Below are 24,926 nucleotides of genomic sequence, written 5' to 3'. Positions count from 1 at the left end.
ATCCAGGGAGCAGTATGTAATGGCACACAGGTAAAGCCATGAAATATGTGGTGACATATGGATTAACAGAAATGGGCTGAGTTTAAGTGTAAGACCTAGTCAGTAGTTAGCCTGAGCTAATGGCCAAGCAGTTTTAATTAATATAAGCCTCTGTGTGTTTACTTGGGTCTGAGCAGCTATGGACCAGGCAGGACACAGGAAAACTTTTGGCTACAAAACAACACCAAATACTCCTTGAGCCTTGGCTTCCTCTGGAAAAATTTCTTGATTCTTCCAGGTAATAGCTTTGCCATAGTTAGCTGAATTTCTACTTTATATTTCTGCAGCCTGCAGCATTTCCTCTCAGTGCACTCTTTAGTGGGATATCTAAAGATATTCTAGCAGTTCATTAGATTGAATTTTAAGAAGAAAAATCATTAAAAAGATCATACTAACTCACAAGAAACTTTCACTTCCATTTTCTATGACATTCCTTTGATGGTAATAATGTTAGAGTGGAAAGATAGAGCTAAAAATGAAGCAATATCTCAACATGTGCTTAGATTAGCTTGGTCATAAAAGTTCTGAGAGCCTGGGGCTCCAAAAGATAGAAGCTTATTGCTGTGTGAAGTATTAAGCTTCTAATTTGAAGAGACTTGTTTATCCTGTGAAATACCACAAGCTGACATAGTCCATCCTGAGATGGCATGACGTCTCATAACTATTTATTCTGCTTTCCATATAGGACAAGCCTTTTTATAAACTTTGATATGGTGATAGGAGGCTACATTAAACTGTCTGCCAAGGAATAACACATTCTGAGTAAAAGTTTCCTGAATATTCCTAAAATCTATTGCCCATTGCTTAAAGGGTAAATGGATTGTGGGGCACAGTGATACTGAATGTATGGTAGGTCAAAATATTACCATAAACACAGGGTCATCAACAGATAATAGATATTACAAGTCTAAAGATGCACTTAGTTTATCAGTACAGTACTATCATGAGGTTACCACTGTCCTCAAATCGAGATCCCTAGGAAAATCAAGCCTATTCCCAACTTTATACAAGGAAAATGCAGACATTCAGGACAGCCCAGGTGAGTTGGTTTTCTCCTTCTGCCATGTAGTTCCCAGAGATCCAGCTCAGGTCTCAGGCTCAGTGGCAGAGTTTTAAGATTAATTAAAAACAAACAAACAAAACACAAAAAAACTTCATAAAAATGCCTTAGACTGCCAGAATTAAGGGAGTTTTTGTTTGTGTGTTTGGTTTTTTGTTTTGTTTTGTTTTTTTTCACTTTCTTACAATTTGTAAAGTAATTTTCAGTGGCCAATTACAGGTTTTTAAATCTGAAGATAAAAGTACCTAGAAACCTAGTTCTGTTTCTTGAAGTAGGAGACATCAACATAAATGCAGAGGTTTCATCCCTAAATCTTAATACTGTCTCTACTTAAATCTGCCACATGATACATACTAATACCAATCAGCTCTGCCCTGACAGTGACCAAATGTCTCTTCATAGCACCTGAAGGTGAGCTTATGCTTCATAGCCCTTTACCAGATGCCAACTCACTTGCATACACTATCACAGGTAACCCCCACCATTATTCATCAGCATCTTCTTAGCATCCTTACTTTACAGATAAGGAACCAAGGCAAGACACTGTACACTTTGGTACAGCAGAGGTTTAGGAGCCATTTTAAGTTTGTCTAAATCTAAACAGAAGCTTTTCTTTTCTTTTTGCCCTTGTCCAACACATCTTTGGGAAAAAGCAGCAGTGCAAGCCTTTCCTCTGAGAGTTTCTATCGTTGGCAACCTTGACCAATGAAGACATAAGGCATTTATATAAAAAAAAAAATTTCCTCCTTCTTATCCTCAGCGTTTAGACAAGATTCTTGGGAGAACACATGAAGATCTTTTGAATGGAGTATCCACTCCTCCTCAGTAATAAGGACATCCTCCAACAATATTATTTTGATAATTATAATATGTAACCAAGCTTGATATGGTAGCACACACTTGTAATCCTAGAGCTGATAAGACTGAGGCAAGAAGTTTCTGAGTTTAAGGCCAAACTGGGCTACATAGCAATACCTTGTCCCTACACCCCTAAGAAACAAAGAAGAAAGAGAGAGAGAGAGAGAGAGAGAGAGAGAGAGAGAGAGAGAGAGAAGAGAGGAAGGGAGGAAGGGAGGAAGGGAAGAAAAGAAAAGAAAAACAACCATAACTCTATACAGTTTCATTACTTAAGACTATGCATCAAAGTTCTCTGGCAGTTACTCAAATCCATTCGAGGTTATAATTGTAAATTTTAAGATGAAGATAGAGGCCAGTTCAATGGCTCAATGAATAAAGGCACTTTCCACCAAGTCCAATCCCCAGAGAACCACATGATGGAAGGATAGAATCTATTCTCTATGTAGGTTGTCCTTTAGTCCACACATACATCATGTCGTGCACAAATTCCACTCCACACATATAAGCATACACAAAAAGTAACTATATCAATAACTTTTGTGTTTTAGACATATAAATTTCATCTGCTGTTCAATTCAAGCTTACTGAGAGGCTAGTATTTTAGAACAAACAGAACTAAGTCCCTGTCCCAGCTCTGTGACTAGCTCCATCCTATCACTTTGGGCAAGTTACCTGCTAAAGTAATTTTCTTCTCATTCTTTTTCTGAGAAGTTTGTATTTCTTATTATTAAGAAAGTAGTAAGAAGCCTGGATATTCACGTGCCTGTCTACCCCTCAACTGTAAAAATATGAGGAGGGAAGATAGTTCATCCCTCGAAACCCCAAAGGAAATCAGCTGCTCATTGAGATAAAAGCTGAGGTATAAAACCAGTAAAGGGGGCCAGTCAAGTAGAGAAGAACCATGAAGTTCTTTTGGCTTATGCTTGTTGTCTCTACCACCCTTGCTACTGCTTCTGTCCGCTTTGACAGGTAAATTTCCCTTCCTTTGGTCCAGTCTCTGGGTGAGAAGAAAATGAAGGAACATGTCTTTATAATTCATAGAGTTTTTGTTTTGTTTTGTTTTGTTTTGGATTGGGTTTTTTACTTCTTTAATTTTTGTCTTTTGACTACTTGAAGGGAGAAGGTATTCCGTGTGAAGCCCCAGGATGAAAAGCAAGCAAGTGTCTTAAAGGACTTGACCAAAACCATTGAGGTAAAGCATTCAAAGGGGTGTTATATCTTTCTCTTTTATTGTCTAAGAGATATTCTTTCTCATTTTATCTTCAATGCCCACAGGGCTACCAAAGCTGACAAACAACTAGAGATGACAGGAACCATTGAGATAACTCATCAGTAGCCAACACCTCAGTTTTGTTTCCATAGTTGACTGCTTTTCCTTCCAGCTTCACAACCAACAGCTTCTAAATAAATATGTAAAACAAGGGACATTCTTGGAACCTTTCTCATTGCCCCCTTTCTCTCCTGTCTGTATTCTGCATGAACCTACCCCCGACATCCACTCCAATTTCTCCCGGGGACTTCTGTTCAAGTACAAACTAATGAGAGTAAAGTACTGGCTGACGCTAGCTTTGCTAAGAATGGGTACACTTTCAAAGGAAATTCTTAACTGTAAAGAGTTCCTTAAACTCAACAGAAAAAGGGACATTCTCTATCATTGGTTTAGCCACCCCTTTTATACAAGGCACTTTGTCCCAGTTACCTTCCTTCTGTTTCATATTTACCAGCAGATTTACAATATAACACCTTTAAAACACAGAACCTGAAGTAGAAAGATAGTAAGTAAAAGGGCGAGATTATACATCACATTTAAACCCAGAACCAAGCCTGTCTTTCTTTCTAGTCACACTCATCTCTTCAGTCAAAACAGTAAGTATTCCTCACATCCACACCACCACCTCCTCTGATGCCAATGGCAAGTCCACACTGCCTCTTACTGGAGCATTTCCAATGTCTGTTTCCTAGCACATCCAGGGTATTAAATTAGTCCTGCCTCCCACAAAGCCAACTGTTCACTGCAATCTTAAAACTTGACAGCTGTGCCTCCTAATTTGAAAATATCTATGAGGATGGCATGCTCTTTAGAGCCAGATTGGCTTTGTGGACTTAGGCAAGTTACAGATGCTCACAGGGCATCCACCTCTTCTTCTGTAACATGCAGCTGATTATCTCCCATTTTCCAGCAGCAGCAGCAGCAGCAGCAGCAGCAGCAGCAGCAGCAAATGATACCACAGGCTTCTGGTTTTGTTTAAAAAAAATTTTAAAGCATTTTCTGTGGGTTTTGGTGTGGCCAGTGTCCTCTGTGATTTGCCATATGGCTACACTCTTTAGTCCTAAGCCCCTCTTCTCTGTTTCCTGCCCCTAGAGAGCCACTGACATCACAATTTCACTAATCTTGTATCCATTTTCTCATGAGGAATGCTATTTTCTAATTTTTCATCTGACTAAGTCTTTCTGGTTTCTATAAGACTCAGATGGGCCAATATATCCTGCAGGAAGTTGCCTTGCTCTTTCTATGTGAGATCATCCTGCCCCTTCCTCTGCTGCTGGCTAACATAATAGAAATATGTGTACTCAGCATTATATGCTACATAAAACCTCCTCTTACAATTTCCCTGTAAGACACTTCTGTGGCATCCACCTCTGTGCTTGCTACTCAGTAAATGTTCACAACAGTTCTTTGAGCTTGCAATTCTTTCTCCATGTTTTCTTTCTTTAACACAGATATTGCTATTGTGTAATGCTGATATCTAGCCCATAAACTAACCCCTGATGTGTCCAACTTATACTATGATGTTTCAAAGTAAACAGACATGTTGGTTGGTTCATAAAAACCTCATGTTCTCCTATAATAGATGGCCCAAGAGTTAACGTGTGATGTAACTAAGAGACGTCAAAGGTAACTCGGACATGCCTCAATCTTGTTGTGATGGTAGAGACTGAGCATCTCCTTCACATCTTCCAGGTGGGATGTGATGCTGGAGATTGGGCTTCTCCTTTGCATCTCCCAGGTCGGGTGTGATGGTGGAGACTGAGCATCTCCTTTGCTTCTCTTAGGCAGACACAGGGCTTCTCTCTCCCATCCCCTAGACTGAGAATTTATACTTCACTTGGCTCCAAAAGTAACTGTAATTTTAAAGAAACCCAAGAAATGAAATCTTCTCTATTTTAACCAGAATTTTGTCCTTGTGGGCTTATTAATCAAATTTCTGAAATTAGCTATGGGAACATAGCAAAGAGGAAATCATCACTTATGAAATCTCAGAATGTCTAAGGATACATATTCACCTCACTATATCCAGAGTACTCACCAGGGAGTCCTATTGGCCATGTTTTTTTTTTCATTAAGGAACACTGAAAAATAATCAGTTCCAATGACTTGATCAAGGATGTATTATTAAAATAATAAAATTAATAAAGTACACCTTTTTGACAAATACAAACCTCCCAGGAATTCCAGAATTCACAGAGAAATCCATGGGAGGAACCAAAAAGTTCTAAAAGCCAGATTATAGACAGCTGTGGTTAAATCAATTATGAAATAATCCTATTCACATCCAAAATGATAGAAGTGAAGGGAGATTAACCAAAGAAGTTGTCTCTTCTATTGGCTTTGACAAGCGCATTGTCCTAAAATGCTAGTTAGTATAAATTAATTTATTTCCTACTCCTTGATATTCAACAGTTCTTAAATACATTTGTCAAAACATTTTTCATTAGCTTATTAGTTACAGAGATCTCTACACCATTTTATGATGCATAAAACATGGTCAATGTGTGTGTGGTATCTGTGTGTGCTATAACACAGGCTCTCTTGTTTCTGGATAACCTATATGATACCATTTGAAAATCGAGGCCTGGAGAAATGTTCAAATACCTTTATCACTTTGCCTTTTTCCTTTGAGAAAGGATTTCTCCCTGAACCCAGTAACCAGCAAGCCCCAGAAATTGTCGTGTTTTTATCCCCATAGTTCTGAAGTTATAGGTATGCATGGCCACGCTCAGCTTTTTAACTGTATACATGTTTGGTAAACAAACAAGCTACAGCTAACAACGAGCTTGTCTCTGCAGCTTGATTTCTGGTATCCAGATGCTATCCATGATGTTGCTGCTAATATGACAGTGGATTTCCGAGTTAGTGAGAAGGAATCTCAAACTATCCAGTCTACCTTGGAACAACATAAAATGAACTATGAGTAAGTCCCTATTTATGTTTCATAGAGTTTGAGTAACTTTGAAATCTTTAGGATGTTTTATAAATCTTTGAGGTTTAGGGGGGTGGATTTTATGCCTGAATACACTGTATTTCCATCATTTCCAATCCTCTCTCTCCATCCTCCATCTCTTCCTGTGTCCTTCCATCTGCACCCTCTGGAATTCATAATCTCATCTTCTATAATTATTGATACACACACATACACACACACACACATACACACACACACACACACACACACACTTACTGAGACCACTTAGTGTTTTTCATAAGTACATGTGTTTAGGGCTGACCACATGGGACTATATAACATATCATGAGTCTCATCCCTGAAGAAAACTGATTATCCCTCCTTCAGCAGTTATAGACTTCTTGTAGCTCTTCACCTAGTAGTGGGTCTTGTCAAATTTGTCCCATTCATGTTGGCATATTGACTGCTGTGATCATTATGCAGATCTTGTGTAGGCAACTATATTGTTGGGATTTCACAGGCAAAGCAAATCTGTTATGTCTAGAAGTCACTATCTTTCAGAAATCCTGATCTTCTGGTTTTTACCATCTTTCTGCCCTCTCTTCCAAGGTTTTCCTCAACTTAGGTGGAAAGATTGTATCCTAGATGTACAAACTAGGGCTTGGCATCCCACAGTCACTTATTCTTTGTGATGTTGACCAGCTGTGGATCTCTGCAAGATCCCATCTCTTGCAAAATGAAGCTTCTTTGGTGAAAGGTTAGAGTTAAGTCTATGGGTATATGGATAAGTGCTTAGAATGTAGGTAGAAACTATATTGACTTAGGGAAATGGCAGTAATAGGTTTTTCTCTAGGGCAGTGGTTTCCAACCTGTGGGTCATGATCCTTTGGGCAAAAATTATTTACATTATTATGCATAGCAGTAGTAAAATTACAGTTATGAATTAGCAATGAAAATATTTTTATGTTTGGGGTCACTACAATATGAAGAACTGTATTAAAGGATCACAGCATTAAGAAGGTTGAGAACCACTGCTCTAGCTCTATGACCTCTCCAGCTATGAATTCCTTCCTACTGAATGAGCCTTAAGTCCAACTAGACAGCTATTATTTACTCTTAATATAAAAGTGCCAGTAATCTAGCGTGGTGGCACATGCTTTTAATCCCAGCACTGTGGAAGAAGAAGCAGGAGGATTTCTGTGAGTTCAGGGACAATCTGGTCTACATAGAGAGACCCTGTCTCAAAAACAAAACAAAACAAAACAAAAAGCACAAAAAGAAAAAAGAAAGGAAGGAAGAATAAAAGTGTCACTAGGGGATATCTTGCCTTGCCAGATGGTCATTGTAATGGTTCATAGGTTTTTCAAGCAGGTAGGACTGTTAATTGCTTCTCTCCCTTGGCAGCTTGCATACACCTTCTGATATGGTAAAAGCTAATCCTCAGGGAGAAGGTTTCCAGATCTGTTCCAGCAAGTTCTGTGTCTGAAATGTGTAGTGTCTTCAAATATAGGTCTTACCTTCAAGGTCTGGGAGACAACCAAGGGCAACGGCAATCACCTATATTGTTTCTGGGGGGTGTGCCTTGGACCCCTGACCAACAGCATGAAGGGAGGCTAGCCTTGACTGGAACTGGGGGGTTTTTTAGTCTGTGGCTCCATAGGAGGACCTTTATCACCTCATGTGGCAGAACTCTATTAACTCTACATTAACTCCTTGGGTGTGTTTAAGTACATTTATAAAACAAAATGTTTTTCTACAGCTTTTTCAAATATTCTTAGTGTTATTTTCCTCTGCTTTCTCCCTGTACCCTCCTCAAGTTAAGTTCTTCTCCCTTTCTACTTTGCTGGTTTCTGCATTTATTCCAGGTTATCTACTTACATCTAAAGAGTTGGAGCTAGATTCCACAAATAGGAGAGAACATATGGCATTTGGCATTTGTCTTCCTGGGTCTGGATTACTTCATTCAGTAAAATATTTTACAGTTACATCCATACAATGGAACTATTTTAAAATTGGGCCCGACAAACATTTAAGTGCTGTGTATAGAAGATAAAATTTACAATTTCTTTCAGACTATTGGAGTATATTTGTAGAGGTGATAGGGTTATTGGCAGTTTACTCCCCATCTTACATTTGCTCTGATCTAAATAAATGACAGTAGCCTACATCTTCTAGTTCCATAAGGAGAGAGCTCAGATATGAACAAGCAGGACAGCCTAAACAAGGGCACATCATCATAACTGATTAGTAGTCAGCCCAGGGTTCGTGAGCTATGGGTAATGACTAACACTGTCTTCTTTTTTTAATCATCCTGACATATAAAAGGAAATTTATTATTCACACACACACCAAGAGAGAGAGAGGGAGAGGGAGAGAGAAAGGGAGAGAGGGGAGGGAGAGAGAGAGAGAGAGAGAGAGAGAGAGAGAGAGAGAGAGAGAGAGAGAAAATAATCAATAAGTTAATTATATTCTTTAGGAGAGAAAATTGACCTCAACAAAAGCAAAGTAATAGAATAAGACTTAAACTACAGAAGAGAGAATTTTAAATAACCAGTTAAGGAGTAAATCATTCTGCCCTCTGGAACAGTAAAAGGAAATTATAATTGAACAGCAACCATGGGTCATGTACCAGTCTGAGTCCTGGGACCATTGATACAAACAAGAAAATATCCTTGTGATGAATATCACAAACCAATTCACAATTTAGAAAATAAACTGTGTTTTTATACCTTCAAACACTCAGATGATATTGAGGGATGCGTTTTTAACCTCACCATGAACTATCATCATGTCAAACATCAATAAATGTTACCTCTTTCCTTTTGAACTTGCTACAGCCTATTTCACTGTAGAAGTTAATACTTTATTCAAAAGGCCTTTTTGCTTCTAATAAAGTAAAGATATTGATGTCTATAATATTGTATTACATAGTAAGGTGTGCTGTGACCCACCACAGCTGAACCGTATTTATGATATTTTATAGTATCATAAGCATGTTATTGCTTAAAATAAAAGCAAATATAAAAACACTCTTGATTCTAGTTTTTAAAATAGTAGAAATTATTGAATTAATTATTGATCACTGATTTTGTTTTTGCTATTGCTTCAAGAAGACTGTGATGCAAATATAGAAACTTGAGCATTCAAACTTTTTGATTAACATGTTTGTATATATTCTTCTAAATTTTCATAAATAGAACCATTAAAATTAGAAACAGGTACCTTGCAGAGATTTCAGATTGCAGAAACCCCTGGGACATTCTGTCATATTACACTAAATTTGGTTGCATCTTGATCTTTTCATCTGAAAGAAACAACTCCTCCACCCTAAATAATACTGGTCTCTAGATTTGTGGGTGTACCTTCAAACACTATAGCCAGCAGAGAAATGAGCTGTGTGAGGCTGGAAGGAAATCCGGTTCAACATGATGTAGTTACCTGAGTTCAAACTTATAGAGTCTGACCCTGAAAAGATTATATTTGGCATATTTAAGTATAGTACAACTTTGGAAAAAAGTTTCCTCATAACAATTATCACAATTAAACTTAAGGCATGGTTGCATCAAAACTCTTTTGCAAAGTACCTGAAACTTCCTCCATAAGAATAGGTTCTATTGACTAAGAAACAACGGCCAGAATAAGAGTCTAGGAAGGAAGGGTCTGGAACAAGCAGAATAGTAGACTCCTTTGCAAAGTGCATGGGACTCTTTCTTAAGAATGGGTTTTACTGACTGAGAAACAATGCTCAGCAATCTCTGGGTATTTGAATGAGGCCTGACCCTATAGATAAAAAAAAATCCCCAGATTGTTAACTACATCCAGTCCCAACTTTCTGGGCAGAAAACAGGTATAAATCTCTTCTGTTAAAGAGAAAAGCCTGCAAGCTTTCTATAGTGCTCTGTGAGCACAAGGACCTCACATCCTCTACATAGATTCACTCCAAAACCTGACTTCTCACTTGTGATTTGTGCTCCAGAGGTCTACACCCTTCACTTTAAGTAATTAATAGAGATCTGATATCAATTCCTAGTATTACTTGATTTCGCAAAGTTCCAGCTCAAACTAGACTACAGTAGTGCTCAGCCAAATTCTATATATTCTGGCTTGAAGAGCAGGATCAAAAAATGAAGAGTTCTGTTTTCTTTATTGCTCTTCTAATGCAGACAAAATGTGCAAATTTTTGACATGACTATAGATGGTTAAGTGAATCACTGGAAGACTGAGGCAGAGGTTGACACCATGCATCTAATCAAATACTCGTCCTTTCCCTCTTTGGTCCTGAAATGGCCCTGATCCTGTAAAGTGTAAATAAGATCCTCACAATAAGTGTCATTTAATCTCTGACCCAGATAGTTTCTTGCTTCCTACATCAAAAAGCAAAATGTTAAACTATTTGCTAAAATTAGACTTATCATTCTACAACAGGGTTTCTAGAATTTCTCAATTTAGCTTCACACATGGGAAAGACATGTAATTAAATATCTCCCTCATAAATGTAAATGTGGAAAGTGATCTTTAAAAACAAAAAACATTTCAAATTCTGTATTCAAATCCATAATTTTATTTGCATATGAATTATGTGCATTACTATGTGTCAGTCAATAACAGAGGAGAGTTCTAAGAACAAAATGCCAGGCTGACTGGACCACAGAAACTGGTTGGACACATGATTCACTTAGACACTCTTCATTAAGCAGTGCACACAAATGATTTTTCAGTTTAAAGCACTTATGAATGATACTTTTTTTAGTTTTCAGAAAATTCAGCTACTAAAACAGATTTGATTTTAAAATAGAATGCTTAGTTCCTTTTTATTTATATTTTTACAAAGTCATAAAAGGCCAAATACAAAGTGCAACTAACCAGTATATACTAAGAAGCCCAAGCAGACTGGCGAATGCATGTTTAATGATAAATGCATATACTGGACTAGTTGTCAGAAGGCAGATACCATATTTCAACCTGCAGTTAAAACTCTAAATGTTTTTATGGATTTTACACATTGAGATAATCTCTAGCATTGTCTTTTCTTTGATAAAATGTTAAAATTAGAAAATAAAGTTGTTCATATAAGTTAATTTCAGAAACCAGCTGTTAATACAATAAAACTCAAATGACAACAGAATAAAATTGTGATAAGAACTATACAAGATTACACAGAAATGCAACGTAGAAATATACAGACTTACACAGTGATATTCAACACTCTACATCAATAATTAATTACCTAATAATATTCATCCAGATACAAATTCGTGCTTCAAACATAAATCCACCCTGTTAAATAATTGTCTCAATTAGATAAAGCTAGTGACTTACTTAGTATGCTGTTCCATTCATTTTTCTTCCTGCTCTGATCTTCTACATATTATTTGCTCAAGCATATAGCAGGCTTGTAAGCTTGGCTGCAAAAGCTTAAGATCATGGCAAACAAACAAACAAATAAAAACAGGAGAGTGGTAGATAAGGGAAAAAATATTCTGAAGCAAAACTGCCTGCATCCAGGCTTATCCAAGTCAGATATTTGACATTATTTAAAATGGGGGCATTAAAAGCAGCTACTTCACAGATTCATAAAGAGGGACTGATTCTATATGGCTGGTTCCTTCTATTAGCTCAGGAGAAGGAAAGGCCATTTATATGCATGTGTATGTGAGCTCACACACACACACACACACACACACACACACACACACACACACATACAGACACATTCAATGCAACAGAGAACTGAAGGCTCCTATCAGATGTTCTCCCTTTCTCTAGAAAACAAGTCAATACCATAGAGTTTATTTTTTCAACACATGATATGCCTCAGACATTAAAAAGTCCATGTCAGCAAGTTCTGAGCTTAATGCACATGGTAACCCAATTAGGAAGTCACCAAATTCAATTTTATAGAACCTAAATATATATATATTTAAAGATTTATTTATTTATTATATATACAGTGTTCTGTTTGTATGTATCCCTGTAGGTCAGAAAAGGGAGCCAGATCTCATTACAGATGGTTTTCAGCCACCATGTGGGTGCTGGGAATTGAACTCAGGACCTCTGGAAGAACAGCCAGTGTTCTTAACCTCTGAGCCATCTCTCCAGCCCCAATATATATATTTTTAAATAGCCCTGCTATAAAATGGACATCAAAGGGAGCCCAGACCAGTTGTAGAGAACCACCTAAAAATCTCTCTTCCTCTCTCTCTCTCTCTCTCTCTCTCTCTCTCTCTCTCTCTCTCACACACACACACACACACACACACACACACACACACACACACACACACACGGCAGTTAGAGACTGACCCACAGTTATCTCATTTTTTTTTTTTTGATACCCTCTAAAATTAGCCTTGAAATTGAGAAAGTAGGATCCATCTGGGCACTTCTCTGAACCAAGTGGGGGCTCATTCACTTTGAAAGACTGGGACTGAGTCAAGTCCCCCATGAGAACAGGGAGACTGGAAAACCTTACAAGAATTTCTGAAGACCAAAAAGACTATGACTTGGTAGCTGTGCCCAGAGCTCTCACCCTAGAAAAGAAAGTACTGCTGTGTACTAGTTCTGACAGTGTCAACAGAGTTGGACATTGTAGCTTCCTCTGTAAAATGGAGTGATAATATACAACCACCATTGCTGACAATGTTGACGTGATAAAATACAGGTAAAAATCTGAGCACAGTACCTGACACAAAATGAAGATTTGATAAACATCACCTGTTTGTATTATTACATCCCCAGTGATAATTCTTTATCACTTCTCCTGCATTTAGAATTGGAACTTTTTTCAAACAAAGTAAATAAATCTAGGAAATAACATTTGAAAGAAAGTAATTTGATTCCCTCTGTTAAAGCTGGCTTCTGGTTAGTGGAAGGGTTTATAAAAAATGACATCTGGCCCTGGGTCATAATTCCCAGCCTTAAGTATAACTTGTAGTCTATATCAGCAATAGTCTGGTGTCCTCATGCAGCTGTATTGTGGAAAGATTATATTTCCACTTACATGGATCTCCCTTTTTGCTGTATTTATGAGAGCTGAATTGACCAGTGTTAAATCTAAAAAATATTATTTGATATAAGGTTACTGTGACTGATTAATATGATCTTGAATTGTGAATCAGCTTCTGGGATCCCAAAATGTTACTTTTGTTGATTAGCCTACTTTTATTAACGCAAGTGAAACAAAAGTTATGTGATTTCTTTAGAGATTGAAGCAATTAACTGTATCTGTAGCAACTCTGCAAAACACATTTTCAAGCCCTTCAAGCTTCCTGAGAAATTTAGTGCAACATGCCCAAATCCAAAATTGCTCTTAAATCTTTAAATCCTCAGAAATCCAAAATTTATAAGGAAAATGTGAAGCAGACAGTGAGTTAAATATGTGTGCATAATAATTCTGTCAGTGCTCCTAACAAGAATCCACATTTGTAGGTGGTTTGCTACTATGTGCTAAATAAATTCTAATTAGGAGTACACCACTCTTGTGTTCAGCATCAGAGCCAGATCTATAAGCCAACTCTCAAAAAGAAACCAAGTAGAGGACCTTTGCAGTGTTTTAACTCAACGTAAGAAATTGGGGAAGGAAGTTGTCAATGAATCACATTAGTCAAATATAGTTAAAGGTTGTTAACTCTGTACAGTGGTTGCCAACTGTGAAACAACCTCGCTGTTCTTAGGTTCACTCAATGCCTAATGAATGCTGAGCACAACTCATCACCTATTCAGCCCTCTTCTTCATAACCCTGGGTGATATATCTGGTCTCATTAGAAAAGGGAAAAAACGAAGGTCAGAGAAATATTTAATCTGCTCAAGATCTAGCATCAAGAGTAGAACTGAGTTTTAAAATCAAAAGCATTTGAACCTAAGCTGCTGCACTTATTGAATGACTTGAGTGTATGTCTAAATGACTAATGAGCACATTAGAGGATAGATAGCACCTTCTTAAGCTCAGGATTTGCTGCTAACAAACAGAAAATGTCATCTCATGAGCAAAAGCAGGACACTACTTTGTATAGAGTCAATAAGAAGTTACATAATTCAGACACAGAGCTTCATCACAAATTTTCAATTATTTCTTTTAAATATTTAAAAAATATTTCTATTTTAATCCATAGCTTTCTGTGCCTCAGAATAGAATATATTGATTATAGTTTTGTGTTAAGTAAAAGACTGTCATTATAATCATGAGTGTCATACTATAAGAGTGACATCCTTAGAAGGTACAGGAGCTACCCAGAGGCGTTGGACCATTTGGACCAATATCAAGGATCCTCTATGCTCATTGTGTCATATTGTCAGGTACCTTTACTTTTCTGTGTCCTCTGATATGGCTTGTTTTTAAGCAAGTCGTTTTTCCAGAGACTCACTTTATCTGTTCCTTCTAGGTTAAACACAAATTTTAAAACTGTATGTAAAAGAAGCAAAAAGGATGTTTGTAAATCTTCTGCAGCTATAACACAGTATTTAACACACTCAGGAAGCAATAATAGATATCAATGCAACTTTGTCTTAACGAGATATAATACAAAGATAATCTAAGTATACCCTAAAATATTAATCACAAGTGGCATTCAACATCATACTTAATGGGGAATGATAGATAGACTTTTTCCAATCAAAAGCAGAATTTAAAAAAAAAAAAGAAAACAATGCCCTCTTGCAGTTGTATTATTTTTCTATGTTTTAACCAACACAATAAAGCAAAGAAATAGTAATGGGAAAAGTAAAAGAAGAAAACACAATTTGTCACAGAGGAAGTAATTGCATAGAAAACCCTTAGTACATAACTATAATTTAAAAGTGGAAGGCCAATAAGTTTGAAACCAATAAAATAGGCAATACATAAGTGTAATCAAAACAAATGTATTTTAATCTTAATAATAACCAATTTAAAAGTTTACTGGAGAAAATGCCACTTATAAGACTAGTTTGAAAATATACAAAAGATAATCAAAATATACAACATTTTGCTGAAATATCCAAAAGTCCAATTTTAGCCAAATTCTTCTCACACTTATCCATAATATCAAGATTTTTATCAAGAAACCACTTTTCTGATGATTTTATTTTCTAAAATTATTCTAACAAAGCAGGGCAGTGGTGGTGCACACCTTTAATCCCAGCACTCAGGAGACAGAGGCAGCATATCTCTGTGAGTTTGAGACCAGCTTGATCTATAGAGTGAGTTCTAGGACAGCCAGCACTGTTACACAGAGAAACCCTGCTTCAAAAAAACAAAAAAAATAAAAATAAAAATAAATAAATTTTTAAAATAAAAAATTATTCCAGCAAAAGATTTTTTGAAGATAAGAATAAAGAGGTACTTTACTCGGCATTAGATTTTATTATGCATATAATTTCCTACTACATGAGTTCAAAAACAAGTTCATAAACCTTGATAGTAAATCCACAAACAAAAATACATTAAAATATTTGTGTGTACAATGAAAACAGAACTTTTGAAACAAAGCTGAAGTATTTTGGATTCTAATTCCCAACTCTGAATACATAGACATTTTAACTACAGGACTGGTGATGTGCTTAGGTGAGGAAAGGAGTTAGTGTGTCTGGGTTTGGTTTCAGATACCCACATGGGAAGAGAGAACTGACTCCTCTGAGTTGTCTTTGAACTACACACACACACACACACACACACACACACACACACACATGAGTGTGCACACATACATTCAATAAATAAACTAATGTGTATAAAGTTACAAATTATAAGCATATAATATTTCTGAGCAATAATTTCCTGATTATTTAAATAGTGATAATATTGACAGGATCAAATAATGTATGTAAAGTGGAATCTGGTCCATGTTAAACACATTTAGGATAGAGTACAAGAGAAAAATTAAGGGTAGGTAGTTTGATGCTTTTAGAAGAAGTTCAGGATGGAAGTCAGAGCTGAAAATTAAATACAGGCAGACCTTGAGTGGCCAGTATTTCTCCAATCTATAAGATCTTGGAATAGTGAGATGTGTCAATGCAAAAAAAGATGGAAATTGAAAGTGGAGGCGTAAACCTTTTGACCCCAACAGTGTCACCCCTCTCAATGACATTTTCTGACCTTTTTTGCCCCCTGAAAAGCAAACTAGCCACCCATATTGTAGCTCTATCATTAGATAATGTATTTGAACACATTGTGCCTTAGATTTTTTTTATCAGTAAAATGAATTTTAAAATCCCCTGTGAAGATGAAGTGACTTAATGAACATAAAAGTTTAGAGAAATACTTAGCTTGTGCTAAGTGCTAAGTCCCCAGTTTTATTACCATCATTGTTATTCAAGTTTTTCCCCAAATTTCAAAAGCTAAATCAATAAAATCTGTTCTGGAGATTTGTGCATGAAAATACCCACTATTGCCTGTGTGGTATAGACGTGTGTCTGCACACTTTGAAGGCTAGGAGCATTATGATGTCACAGTATGAATCAGGTATACAATTTCAAACATGCCAGTATTTTATTGTAAGGGAAAAAATAGATATAATTAATTTTATTTAACTAAATATATGCCAAATATTATTTAAGCACATAAGCAATATCAAACTTATTAGTGAAATTTTTTACATAAAAATTCTTCAAAATGTCAGGCATAATATATATTTACTACAATCTCTACTTCTGGGCAAGGCTGTTTTAAGTTCTGGATAGCAACATGAGTCCAGAACTGTTACAAATGTCAGCATAGCTCAGATAGATGGGGGATCCTCAGCCATGCAACGGCTTACTCAAAGGAGATGGCTACAGCAGAGCAAGGAGGAAGTGGGCTCTATTCTAGATAGAGGAGAGGAAGAGGCATTTTCCTGCAAACGAAAGATAAAACGTTCCCTTTCCTATGATAAAAGTGTTCATGTGATAACTGTGTCTTATCATTCTCTGACTAACAGAATTCTGATACATGATCTTCAAGAAGAGATAGAGAAACAGTTTGATGTGAAAGATGAAGTCTCAGGCAGGCATAGTTATGCAAAGTACAACGACTGGGACAAGGTATAGTGTACAATACCTATTACGATCTTTTTAAATAAATGTCTTCTTTTGTTGTTATGCAATTTTCCTTTATTTTAATTCTTCAAATTTGATTTTGTTCTTAAGATTGTTTCTTGGACTGAAAAAATGTTAGAGAAACATCCTGAAATAGTCTCAAGAATTAAAATCGGATCAACTGTTGAAGATAACCCATTATATGTTCTCAAGGTAAAAATAATTCAAGACCCATTAATTAGTTTGTTATTTTAAAACATGGACACAAAAGTCACTTTGGGGCAGCTGAGCTAAATTTGAAATTGGAAAACATGTCATTTTTTGAATATTCAAACTGTCAATTCAAGAACTTGTATTACAATCTTCCATGCAATCAAAAAAAAACAAAAACAAAAAAAAAAAAACCCAGGAGTGTGCACCTGCTAGAGATCACATAATGAGCAAAGCAAGAAATATTTCATAGGAAAACTCTGTTACAATGTCTTGCAGGGTCATTGTCTACAACTCCTTCCCAGTCCATTAAAATGGAACGAAACTTGTGAATGAATGCCATGATGAAAATGTTAAATATCCTGCATGTGTAATACCAGAATAGTAGTTAAAGCATCAGAGCTAAGGGACAAGGCAGGAACTGCTACTCAACTACTGCCAGACTCTGTAGACCCAAAGATTCTGCTGCTTGAGCAGCTCATTAATAACTGAGAAGGCATTTACAACCTATACCTCCATTTATTCAATGCCACCAACCATCCAAACCAAGTCTGAACTCCATTTAAACCGAAGTCCTTCAAATATCAGGTACTGTTCCTGTACCCCACTCTACATATACAGTACCAGACCTCAATCCAGTTTACAAACTAGCTTTTACAGTCCTTATCTCAGCACAGAACATTAACAATGGAGTAAGAAAAACAATATATGGTGTGGTTGACACTTTATTTTTGAGGGAACAAGGATATTTTTTGACACAAGATTTAGTTTGCTGCATACCCCAGGCTCACCTGAAAATCAGGAGTGGTGGGATTGCAGGTATGCATGTGGCATCCTGTCCAAGAAAAGGTTGTGGTTTAACTTTTTATTGTGTGTGTGTGTGTGTGTGTGTGTGTGTGTGTGTGTGTGTGTGTGTGTAGTTGCATGTATATCATGACACATGTGGATGACAGAGAACAACCTTTGGAGTCAGTTCTTTCCTTTCACTATATGGGCCCTAAAGACTGAACTCAGGTCATCAGGCTTAGCAACAAGTGCCTTTATCCTCTGAGTCTTCTCACTTACACTAAATTTCATTTTCTAAAGATGTGTTTTATTTATTAAGGATGTATTTGTTTGGATGTCTGCATATGAATATGGACATGTGAGTATGGGTATCCAAGAGGGCAAAAGGAGGAAGTCAGTTGCCCTGGAGCTGGAGCAGTTGTGAGCCACTAGGTATGAATGCTGGGAACAGAACTCAGGCCCTGTGAGAGCACAAGTACTTAACTGCTGAGCTATCTCTCTAGCACCTGACTGAGTTGTTTTTTGTTTTGTTTGCTTTTTAAGAACCCTAAAAGTAGCTCTGAACCTTGGAAAAACTTTTATTGAAAAAAATTATCCTGTAACAGATGATGAATTATGTATAGTCAGAATAGCAGCCATCATTTTCCCTGGGGACAGTATGCATAATCATGGTTCATGTTCAACAATAGGCAAGGAAAATAATGTTTGAGAAAATGAACTACTGAAATGACAAGGGACTAATATGAGAGCTAATGCAAAATAATCCCTCATTTCAACAGATTGGGAAAAAAGATGGAGCAAGAAAGGCTATCTTCATGGACTGTGGCATTCATGCACGAGAATGGGTCTCCCCAGCGTTCTGTCAGTGGTTTGTCTATCAGGCAAGTAAACCAATCACAATCAATCTCTGACTGGTCTCCAATACTTTACTAAATGACAACATTCCTTTCCAAAAGTCTGGTGCTCCACCTAATTAGAGAAATCTACATTTGCCTCTGCCTGCACATATAAGGCCTGAGTTTTATTCATCATTGCAGTTTTTATAGAATCATATCCTCCTTCAAACTCCTTAAACTTCACCTGAAAGTTTATGATAGTGAAAGTAACTTCTTTTAGCTATAATACTGATTTTATCCTGCAGTTATGTATAAATCTAATACCAATTTTATGTTATAAACTAAAAATTTAATTTTCTTTGATAAAAACTCATAACATAAACTTTTAGTTTTGCTTTACATTTTTCATTGGTCATACAAGAACTTGGAGTTTTCCTATTTAATTTCCTTTCAATTGAGAAATAGCTTGTTTTATAAAAATAGATCTAGTTTTATGTTTCTGATTATCTACTGAAAATATATTCTGACACATCCTATCTTTAACTTTCTCCACCAACTGTTTCACATAGCACTTTGGAATACCCACAGCAATGGTTGTTGGGCCACAGATATGTTTACTAGAAAAGCTGTTGCATAGATTGACCTATAACTTTGGTTATTTTGATCCTCCCAACTAAAGGACAACAGCTCCTCTTAACCTACAAAAGAGCACAAAGCATTATGAGTGCAAGGAATCTCCTGTATACTGGTAAACTCAGCACTGGGACAGCTGGGGCAGGAGGACTAGATTGAGGCCGTTCTAGGTTATGTAGTGAAATCTATCTCTCTCTCTCTCTCTCTCTCTCTCTCTCTCTCTCTCTCTCTCTCTCTCTCTCTCTCTCTCTCTCTCTCTCTCACACACACACACACACACACACACACACACACACACACACGTCTTGAGAGGAATTTTCCAAGAATGGAGAGAGTTTTTATTTGGTTTTGGTTTTGAGAATTTTGATAGCAACGAAAGCTCAGATAACTGGAAGAATTTGTGCCAGAAAATAGAAACACTGACAGGTCAACCTCTAAATTCATGACATTTAAATTTTTATTTTATCATTATTGTTAGAAATTGAACCTAGTATTTTGTGATTTCTAGGAAGCATATATCATTGCCAGATACTTATATTAATTTTATTAATTTTCTGAGGCCAGAGAAATGGCTGAGTCAGTAAAGTGCTAGTCGCACAAGCATGAGGTCCATAATTCATGTAACAATGATGGGCAAAGTTAATGCCTACAGTCCTAGCACTGGGGGAGGGGACTTTGATGGGGGGCAGAGACAAAGGATCTTTGGGACCTTCTGTCAGCCACTCTAGATAAATTGTCAAGCTCTGACTTCAGTGAGAATAGAGAGAAATTAAGGCAGTCATCTGAACCTGTTGTCAAGCTTGGACCTTCACTCACAGGTGCATAGGTACACCACACACATATACATGTGAATTTCTTTGGTGGGTAGAACACATGCTTGATGTGCACAATAATGTAGGTTGAATCCACAGCTTTTTCTTCAGTCATATTTACAAATATTTATGAAACTTCTCCAATGTTCCTATCTCCCTGTGTTCACAGACTTGATCTATATTTATTTAAGGGACATAAGAGAATGACCTTATCAGGTACCTGGTGCTATTAACTTTCACTTAGCTATATTTCTTCTGTGGTTATACAGGCTATATCTGGCAGCTTCCAGTGTGAATAATTAAGTCAACCTTTAAAGAATGTTCATTTTAGTTCATGTCTTTGCATTTAAAAAGTGTTTTTTCCTATAACCTATGTGGTTCATTTATCTTTATCTACTTTTTAAAATGTTTAAAACCATCTAGCCTTGGAAAACAACTCAAAGAGTGGTAAGTAGCTATGGCTAATAGAATCTAGCTTTCTCAATAGCAACCTAACTTTCTACCCCCTCTAGGCAACTAAGAGTTATGGGAAAAATAGAATCATGACCAAACTCTTGGACCGGATGACCTTTTATATTCTGCCTGTATTCAATGTAGATGGATATATTTGGTCATGGACACAGGTACTGGTGTATATATGCTTGTTTGTTGCATTTATGTAATGTATTAGTCACTGGTTTTAATGTATATTTATTGTTGCTTCTTATTTTAAGGTCTGGGTAACTATTTGATTCCAGTTTAGAGAGGTATATTGTTAATTTTTTTTTTTTGAGACAGGGTTTTGGTGCTTGTCCTGGAACTCGCTCTGTAGACCAGGTTGGCTTCAAACTCACAGAGATCCTCCTGGTTCTGACTCCCAAGTGCTGGAATTAAAGGTGTGCACCACCGTTGCCCGGACTTATTTTTAAATTTTTTTAAGTAATGTTTTTATTTAATCTTTGAGAATTTCATACAATGTACTTTTATCTTACTTATTACCATCTCTCACCTCTTCTCACATGCACTCTCACCTCCCTACTCACCCAACTTCATATTTTCTGTCTCTCTTTAACACACACACACACACACACACACACACACACACACACACACACACGAAGTCCAGTTTGTGTTAGCGGACTACTCTGGAGCATGGGGCTTGCCCTGAAGTGCTTGATATACCTAGTATCATTAAAGAAAACTGACTCTCTCTCCTAGCAGCAATCAAATATCCATAACTCCTCAGCTAGGGTAGGACTTCCTGCCCACCTCCCCAACTCCATGCTGAAATTTTGTCTGGCTTGAGCTACTGTAGATCCTGCGCATGCTGTCATGTCACTATGAGTTCATGTGTGTATCTGTCCTGTTGTGTCTACAAAACAGTTTCCTTGACGTCATCTACCAGTTCTGGCTCTTCACAATCTTTCCAATCCCTCTTCCCCAGAGGTCTCTCAGTCTTGAAGAGAAAGGTGTGATACAGATATCCCATTTAGGGAGTGCCATTTAGGGCTGAGCATGTCCAAGTTTCTTATGTTCTGTCCATTGATCAATTGTGATGGTCTGGTTGCTCGGGTATTATTAAAATAATACAAACATTTTGCTGCTTTCTCAGACAGGTAATGGTCATTTTCTAATACAGAAAACTAATCAACCATTTTCAAACTTATGGCAATTTTTCATCAATGCTTAAAACATTAAGTTTAAAAATTATGTATCTGAAAATATTAGAAATTGCAAGAAAACAACATTTCTTTATAATAAAGGAGCTCAAGTTAACTATAGAGATTTCAAATAAAGCTCTTGATGTCACCTACAAGACACCTACAGAGAGAATCTGAGATGGGCACATTGAAAAGTTCAGCTTGCCAGGCGGTGGTGGCACGCCTTTAATTCCAGCACTCGGGAGGCAGAGCCAGGCGGATCTCTCTGAGTTTGAGGCCAACCTGGTCTACAAAGTGAGTTCCAGGAAAGGCGCAAAGCTACACAGAGAAACCCTGTCTCAAACAAAAAAAGAAAAAGAAAAGTTCAGCTGACCAGGTTTACACGCTTTGATGTCCCTTCTGGCAGAACCGAATGTGGAGAAAAAACCGTTCCAAGAACCAGAATTCCACTTGCATTGGCACTGACCTCAACAGAAACTTCGATGTCTCATGGGACTGTGAGTTGCAGATTTGTTGTCAAGAAAATGTTTTTGCATGTAGACCTTGAGTTCAAATAAACCACCTACTTATTTCAGCAATAATATAGATCCCTGAGTGAGTGCTGACTTCCCTATCTGTTAAATGGAAGAAAATCATCAATACCATGGGGATATTTTGAAGGTTTTCTATGGAAGAATGGGAGAAAGTGGGAAAAGATGTTAAGTATCTATTGAGCCACCTCTTAATGAACATAAAACACACACACACACACACACACACACACACACACACACACACACACACACACCAGATGTACAAAAGTCAGGTAATCTTGGGTGATCTTGAGCCCTACCACTTCCTAACCTGATAGAAGTTGAGAAATACCAGTGGTTAAAACCAACATACAAGTAATGATTTTCCAGGTGCTTAACAAAGAACCATCTGAGACGGGGGCAGTTAAAAAGTATAATAGGAATACAATGCCCAGTTAAACCCACTACTTCAGATGATGCATTCATTTCTATACAACCACATCTTTATCATTACAGGCTTTAGGAAGACCATACCTCTGTCCCAATTTGGGCATTTCCTCTTTGCCTAGTTTGTTTGTTTGTTTGTTTTTTAAACTACCACACTTTTTTTTAAAAGTCACCACAACTTTTAACTCTATTCTACCATAATGCATATTGAAATAGCAGCAGCTATCCCTAATCTAGAGAATTCTCCTGAAAGAAACTGAAAAAATTTGGACTCAAGACAGATGATTTATACCAGTTCTCCAAGAGTCAGAGCTGAGGCTGAATGGAAATGGATCAGGGTTCTAAGCCTTGGGATGCTTGTGTTTTTTACTATGACCTATAAAAGGAGGGCAAAAGGCTAACAATATTTCCACAGTTTGTTGGACATGTGTACATAAAACCTCTAGTGACCATGTAACAAGAGATGTCCAAAGTTTTAAGCATTGGGTAAACCCATATCATAAGAGGCAAGGGTGGTGCTAGTAACCAGCACATTGTGATCTCATCCACATTTCTTCTGTAGCTTCTCCGAATACCAAAAACCCATGCCAGGACGTCTACAGGGGCCCTGCACCAGAGTCTGAGAAAGAGACAAAAGCTGTCACCAACTTCATTCGAAGCCATCTGAACTCAATCAAGGCTTATATCACCTTCCATTCCTACTCCCAAATGCTATTGTTTCCTTATGGCTACACATCCAAACTGCCACCCAACCACAATGATCTGGTATGTAAAACATATATATGTACATGTATATGTATATGTATATGTATATGTATACATTTACATCATCATCAACTTTGATATATGCTGAAATGGTTTCACTTTGGTTGGTTGGTTGTTTTGAGACATGGTATGTAATTCAGGTTGTCTTTGAATTCACTATGTGACTCAACCTCACCATACACTCACCATCCACCCTACCTCAACTTCCCAAATCCAAGAAATACAATTTTGCTACCACACCAAGGCCTCACATTTCAAATACCAGAAAAAGGAGTAATGAAGTTTACTCTGTGGTTAAAATAATTATCTTTAGATTTTTTTATTTAATAATTGTAAACACAAAATATTTAAATGTGATTCTAAGAAAATTTTATAAGGAAGAAATGTCTAGACCATCAAGAATAGAATTCTAATATTAGATGGCCTAGATATAGGATTCTAATATACAAAGTCGTTTTAGAAAGTACTGTTTAATACTTTCTTTGGGTCTTACAATAAAACCATGCAGGGCAAATGCCTAATTGAGCAGCAGAGATAGTAGATAGTTCTAACCTCTGGACACCAGACTAAAGGAGATCCATGATATATTTTCCTCTATTAGTAATCTTAAAATATTAATTCTTCCACTATCTAAAGAACACTATGAATATTATAGTGCTCTGTCAGTAAGAATATGATATCATTTCAAATCTGTGATCCACTGAACATGATTTTTCTTTCTATGAAAACTGATTTAATCACATAAGTTTTAGAAAGAACACCATGTACACATAGTTAACCTGCACACATAGGTAACTATCTTGAATTACCATAGAAGATAATATGGGCAGTATACAGGGTCTGGTATCCCAAATCAAACAGTAGCTAGCTGACACAGTGCATCCAGTCACTGTTGTGTCTCAGAAACTTCAAATCAACTTAAGAAAAAACTGGGACATGATTTTTAATCTTGAACTCACTCAATTGTATTCATCACAGTGACACTTAATATTAACTAAATCTGAGATTTCAAGCAGCCATTAATTCCATCTATACATTAAGAAAATACAAAAGTATTCTGTGATCACACTGTAGCTTAAGATCCAATCTAGCTAAGAATCTGAACTCATGATTAATTTGTGCAAATACAACAAGGCAGTTGCATACTTTGAGGG

At 36.9% G+C, this 24,926-nt stretch overlaps 1 protein-coding gene across 2 annotated transcripts in view; it reads left to right on the top strand.

Moving 5' to 3' along the window:
- The first annotated feature begins 2,821 nt into the window (after positions 1 to 2,821).
- Positions 2,822 to 24,926, top strand: part of Cpa3 (carboxypeptidase A3) — a 31,341-nt gene continuing 9,236 nt past the window's right edge. Inside the window, exons 1-9 of one of the 2 annotated variants that reach the window (XM_028860904.2) lie at positions 2,822 to 2,926; positions 3,074 to 3,149; positions 6,026 to 6,150; positions 17,035 to 17,137; positions 17,243 to 17,344; positions 18,907 to 19,008; positions 20,921 to 21,031; positions 22,455 to 22,545; positions 23,570 to 23,772. In XM_028860904.2, the coding sequence (XP_028716737.1) occupies positions 2,859 to 2,926; positions 3,074 to 3,149; positions 6,026 to 6,150; positions 17,035 to 17,137; positions 17,243 to 17,344; positions 18,907 to 19,008; positions 20,921 to 21,031; positions 22,455 to 22,545; positions 23,570 to 23,772 (981 nt within the window). In that variant the 5' untranslated portion in view covers positions 2,822 to 2,858. The remainder of the gene's footprint in view (positions 2,927 to 3,073; positions 3,150 to 6,025; positions 6,151 to 17,034; positions 17,138 to 17,242; positions 17,345 to 18,906; positions 19,009 to 20,920; positions 21,032 to 22,454; positions 22,546 to 23,569; positions 23,773 to 24,926) is intronic. The other variant, XM_037206501.1, reaches the window with a different exon arrangement.

Source organism: Peromyscus leucopus, chromosome 6 (assembly GCF_004664715.2).
Source record: "Peromyscus leucopus breed LL Stock chromosome 6, UCI_PerLeu_2.1, whole genome shotgun sequence".
NCBI classification, from domain to species: domain Eukaryota; kingdom Metazoa; phylum Chordata; class Mammalia; order Rodentia; family Cricetidae; genus Peromyscus; species Peromyscus leucopus.
This window is presented reverse-complemented; position numbering and strand designations above follow the sequence as displayed.